The sequence below is a fragment of the Argiope bruennichi genome, chromosome X1 (genome assembly GCF_947563725.1).
Source record: "Argiope bruennichi chromosome X1, qqArgBrue1.1, whole genome shotgun sequence".
Classification (NCBI taxonomy): domain Eukaryota; kingdom Metazoa; phylum Arthropoda; class Arachnida; order Araneae; family Araneidae; genus Argiope; species Argiope bruennichi.
The window spans coordinates 91,174,521-91,180,520 of record NC_079162.1 but is presented as its reverse complement, the minus strand read 5'-3'; the positions used below and the strand labels follow the sequence as shown (position 1 = coordinate 91,180,520).

Sequence of the window (6,000 nt, the reverse complement as noted above, 5' to 3'; positions counted from 1 at the left end):
AGATCATGCTGAATAATACCTCCATTTAGTAAAATGGAATTCAGAGAATATCTACTAGTTGCTTTTGCATAAGCATCAAAAACCACTCTTAAGGCAGTTGACGTTTTCTCAGGTTTATATATCGCATGGTGGGGAATGTAATAGTTCATATTGCTATCAGCTTCAATTTTAATGTCCTCCATGTGTTCTAAACTCTCATATTCTCGCATAAATTCCTTATATAAGGTTTCCATAGTACCATTTCCAGATACCATTTAGTCGCTTGATTGCATTTTCTTTGGAATTTTTGGTACTTAACGAATTAACGCCACCGCAGCTACAGATTTGGCGCTTTTTGCGCTAATGCGCCAATAAAGAGCAATCCTGTTGTTCGCACACAACACTTAAAAACCGCCAAATCTGTAGCTGCGGTGGCGTTAATACGTAAGTGCCGAATTTCCTAATAATGATTTGGCATTTTCCTTTATGAGTAACTGAACTATAAATCATCCCGTTTTATCTCTTTTATAGGTTTCAACAAAATGCATTTTCACATAAATAAGAAGAGTGTTTAATATAACCGATTTATTCCCTTCTATAGCCTGTTTAGTCTCTCTCGGATTCAATGTCAAAGCAGATACTTCAGTTACTACGTTTAGTTTCGGTTTCGTTTCAGCATCTGTTTGGTTTTCGCCCCGTGCCCTTGAATCTGAAGTGATAGCGTGAATTTCAGCTGACTCTTTATGTACGAGTGAGTTATGCCTTTTACCACAACTTGGAATGTTGCAAGTATATTTTGATTTGCAGATCCCCGGATGAGGTTTAAGACAGTTAATGCATAATTTGTTTTTCCTTACAAAGTTCTTTCTGTCTAAATAGTGCATGGTAGTTTTTGCATAAAATACAAGCTTTAGCATTGGAATTTTTTTTATTAACTATAAGTGTTTTCGCTCTTTTAAATATGCTCGTATTTTGTGGATGTTCGTATTTATTTGGAATACGATTAATACTTCCTAACAAAAAGCTTCGCTTTTCTAGAAATTTCATCCAATTTTGAAATGTAGGAATTTCTGCCGTATTTAGAGAAAGCTCGAATTGCTTCCTTGTCTACTTTCTGTAGAATGATGTTTACTAGCATTAAATCAGATAGCTTATTTTGCTCGAATTTAAGAATCTTTAAAGCTCTGATGTATTTATTAACGCAGTCCATTAAAGCGCACATTTCTTTAGCAGATTCGCTACGAATTTTCTCAAAATTTATTATTTCAAGTATATGAGAGTCTATCAATTGACGTTGATTTTCATAACGATCTGATAATGCTTTAAAGAGTGTGTGAAAGTTATCACTAGACGATTCTAATAATTTAGCTTCTCCTCTTAAGCATGCACGGAGATAATACAGCTTTTGAGAATCATTTAATTGCACGTTGTTGCTAATTAAATTAACAAATAAATTTTTAAAATTTGCAAAATCAGCTATTTTTCCAAAAAATTCTGGTAAGGGAATTTCCGAAGTCGGATTTTAGTTACTGCAATATCCTTTGAAACAGGATATATGTTCAATAATTCTTTAATTGAATTTAATAGCATTTTCAGACCAACGTCTGTTTCTTCAATCCGTATATTTATTTGATCAATATCTTCTAGGATGGTTTCTATATCTTCCGATGTTTCAATACCACAATATTGTTCGGATATCTTGTCCAACTGTGCTTGCAATTGTCCAAGTTTCCATAATTTCACTTCCAATTCCATTGCGTTAATGTCCTTGGCAGCTGACTTTTCGGCACTAAAAATTTCGATTCTTTTGCAGAGTAGTTTTTATCGAGCATTTCAGTTTATTTAGTTTCTTTTCTGAAACCGCTTCTTGGTCATCGCTTTTTTCAACTTTTTTATCCATGGTATTTGCTCCGGCTCGCTTTTAACCAATGTTATCGTCGATTAAAAATGGATGTAATAGAAGAAAATACGGATAGCTATTATGGCTTTATTTTGTACAACCGCTCTCAACGGGTTACAGCATTCGAATGTAGAAAATCACAATTGTTATAGGTGGCGCACTTGCAGGCCATGACGTAACATAACCCTTTGCTTTTTAAATTATGAACAAATAATATTTATGTCTTTTACAGCTTTACATTCACAGAAATAATAATTTACTTATTAAAAAAGCTAATATTATAATTTAGTTCCATGGGAAAGTTTAAATTTTATAATTTGTGTTAATCTATAATAATGATACATTTCATCTATGCTATGTATAGTAAAATCATTTCAATACTTATTTCAGATAAACGGGAAAAATGAGCAAAGGGGCGCTATACCAAAAAGTATCAGAAAAACTGATTTGCTGAAGGAAAAACGAAATAGAGCTGCTTCAGTTTCGAAGGTAATGTGCTTCAAGTTTGAATTAGACTGTAAAAATTGAACATTATCTATTATGTGTAACAATATAAATTTTTTATCCTCTATTCTCTTTTCTAAAACATGAGAAATATTTAATATTTAAGTAAATGTCAAAAATTTATTTTATAACATTAACAGCAGAAAAGTTAAAATGTGCCAATATTTTTTTATGAAATATTTTAATTACAGGCTAATTCTACTTTCTTCAAAAAGTTTGGTTAATTTTTTGAATTTCATATTTACTGTATTACTTATAGCAAGAGAAATTTTAATATACTATAATTGTCCTGAAATTGAGTGTGCAGTAGTCTAACCCTTTGCTTTTTAAATTATGTACAAATAATATTTTTGTCTTCTACAGCTTTACATTCACAGAAATAATAATTTACTTATTAAAAAAGCTAATGTTATAATTTAGTTCAATGGGAAAGTTTAAATTTTGAAATTTGAATTAATCTATAATAATGATACATTTCACCTATGCTATATATAGTAAAATCATTTCAATACTTATTTCAGATAAGTGGGAAAAATGAGCAAAGGGGCGCTATACCAAAAAGGATCCGAAAAACTGATTTGCTGAAGGAACAACCAAATGGAGCTGCTTTAGTTTCGAAGATAATGTGCAGTATCCGATTAACTGATTTGCTGAAGGAACCACCAAATAGAGCTGCTTTAGTTTCGAAGGTAATGTGCTTCAAATCTGAATTAGACTGTAAATATTGAACATTATCTATTACGTTTAACAATATAAATTTTTTATCCTCTATTTTCTTTTCTAAAACATGAGAAATATTTAATATTTAAGTAAATGTCAAAAATTTATTTTATAACATTAACAGTAGAATGGTTAAAATGTGCCAATATTTTTTATGAAATATTTTAATTACCGGCTAATTCTACTTTCTTCGAAAAGTTTGGTTAATTTTTTGCATTTCATATCTACTGTGTTACTTATAGCAAGAGAAATTTTAATATACTATAATTGTCCTGAAATTGAGTGTGCAGTAGTCTAACCCTTTGCTTTTTAAATTATGTACAAATAATATTTATGTCTTTTACAGCTTTACATTCACAGAAATAATAATTTACTTATTAAAAAAGCTAATGTTATAATTTAGTTCAATGGGAAAGTTTAAATTTTGAAATTTGAATTAATCTATAATAATGATACATTTCACCTATGCTATATATAGTAAAATCATTTCAATACTTATTTCAGATAAGTGAGAAAAATGAGCAAAGGGGCGCTATACCAAAAAGGATCCGAAAAACTGATTTGCTGAAGGAACAACCAAATAGAGCTGCTTTAGTTTCGAAGGTAATGTGCAGGATCCAAAAAACTGATTTGCTGAAGGAACAACCAAATAGAGCTGCTTTAGTTTCGAAGGTAATGTGCTTCAAGTCTGAATTAGGCTGTAAATATTGAATATTATCTATTATGTTTAACAATATAAATTTTTTATTCTCTATTTTCTTTTCTAAAACATGAGAAATATTTAATATTTAAGTAAATGCCAAAAATTTATTTTATAACATTAACAGCAGAAAGGTTAAAATGAGGCAATATTTTTTATGAAATATTTTAATTACAAGCTAATTCTTCTTTCTTCAGAAAGTTTGGTTAATTTTTTGAATTTCATATATAATGTCTTACTTATACCAAGAGAAATTTTAATATACTATAATTGGCCTGAAATTGCGTGTGCAGTTGTCTAACCCTTTGCTTTTAAAATTATGAACAAATAATATTCATGTCTTTTACAGTTTTACATTCACAGAAATAATAATTTACTTATTAAAAAAGCTAATGTTATAATTTAATTCAATGGGAAAGTTTAAGTTTTGAAATTTTTGTTAATCTATAATAATGACACATTTCACTTATGCTATGTATAATAAAATCATTTCAATACTACATTCAGGCTAATTCAACTTTCTTCTGAAGTTTTGTTCTACATTCAGGCTAATTCAACTTTCTTCTGAAGTTTTGTTCAATTTTTTGCATTTCATATTTCTGAGTGATACTGTCTTAATTTTAGCAAAAGAAATTTTAGAATAAACTATAATAGTTAATTGTGAATTGAAATTAAATGTGCAGTAATCTAACCCTTTATTTTTTAAAATTATGATTAAATAATACTGATATTTTTTCAAGGTTTACATTTACAGAAATAATTTTTTTATTAAAAAACATTTCATTAGATGAAGGAAATAAAGATTGTAGAATACTCTAAATATTATAATTTTTGTGTCCTGTCTTATCACAAAAATAAGGGTGTTCATTGTATAATTTAGTTAAAAGTCAAGAAATATATATCTATTTTATATTGTGTGATACATCCTTCTGGAAAAGTTTCAATTCACATGCTATGATTTTGCTATATCATATTTTTTAATTGTCTTTTCCAATTTTGACAACAAAGTTTCAAAGTCTTTGATATTAGGAACTTAAAGGTAAATGAACTTTGCAATTATTCAATTACTAAAATCTATCGTGTTTTGCTGCATACTTTGAGATTTTTACTGAAATGGTTAGTTTGACATTATATCTGAAATTTCTTTTCATGTGAAATGGTTGTTAGTATATATAACTATAGTGTTTTATGTACAATTCCATTAATAGAATCTTAATTTAATAAAATCTTAATCTTAATATACTATGCTTATACTATTTTGTGTATAGTAAAATCATTTGAATACTTATTTCAGGTAAGCTGGGAAAATCAGAAAAGGGGTGCTATACCAAAATGTATCCAAAAAACTGATTTGCCGAAGAGACAACCAAATATAGCTGTTTCATTTTCCAAGGTAATGTACTTTAAGTCTGAATTAGACTATAAAAATGAAACTTTTCACTTTATATATTATGTGTAACAATATAATTTTTATATTCATTTCAGATGAGCTTGTCAAATGAGAATTTGCCTGCTTTACCAATAAGGATCCCCAAAACAGATTCAGAGGCAATCGAAAAGAGTGATTTGACCGAAGTACAACCAAATGTGTTTGCTTCGTCTTCGAAGGTAATTAAAAAAATATTTTCATAATTTTTCTGCAAAGTTATTTTTTATCAAAATAGCTGATATTATTTCATTTCTGATGAAACTTTGAATTTTCTGACTGAAATCAAAATACTTAATGTAAAATGTTATCTTTAGTGAGAAAAAATTATTGCTTATTTCAGAGCAATATTTTTTAAAAAAAAAGTCAATTTAATTTATAAAAAGCAGTTTACATCTAAAATTTAATATTTTTGTATATATAAAATGCATTACCTATTAAGGTTTGATGTGTATGTCATTATTTGTTTTCGTAGTTGGAATTTATATTATTATTTGATGAGGTATCATTTACTTTTAGGGTATCATAGGCATTTCCTTTGATGAATAATTTTTTCCTCTTTTCTCTTTTGTAAAACATGAGAAATATTTAACATTTAAATAAATTAAGCATTTTAAAGTAAGGATTTTAAAGCATTAACAGCAGAATGGTTAAATAGGCTGATATTTTTATATGAATCATTTTAATTTCAGGCTAATTAAACGTTCTTCGGAAACTTTGATTATTTTTTTGCATTTCATATTTCTGAGTGATATTGTCTTAATTTTAGCA

At 28.1% G+C, this 6,000-nt stretch overlaps 1 protein-coding gene across 3 annotated transcripts in view; it reads left to right on the top strand.

Annotated features, from left to right (window-relative positions):
- The first annotated feature begins 355 nt into the window (after positions 1 to 355).
- Positions 356 to 6,000, top strand: part of LOC129958496 (uncharacterized) — a 50,784-nt gene continuing 45,139 nt past the window's right edge. The window contains exons 1-7 of one of the 3 annotated variants that reach the window (XM_056071012.1): positions 410 to 423; positions 511 to 730; positions 2,270 to 2,368; positions 2,905 to 3,072; positions 3,608 to 3,775; positions 5,098 to 5,196; positions 5,289 to 5,411. In XM_056071012.1, the coding sequence (XP_055926987.1) occupies positions 3,007 to 3,072; positions 3,608 to 3,775; positions 5,098 to 5,196; positions 5,289 to 5,411 (456 nt within the window). In that variant the 5' untranslated portion in view covers positions 410 to 423; positions 511 to 730; positions 2,270 to 2,368; positions 2,905 to 3,006. Of the gene's footprint in view, positions 731 to 2,269; positions 2,369 to 2,904; positions 3,073 to 3,607; positions 3,776 to 5,097; positions 5,197 to 5,288; positions 5,412 to 6,000 lie in introns of all 3 variants that reach the window. The other 2 variants (XM_056071013.1, XM_056071011.1) reach the window with 2 other exon arrangements.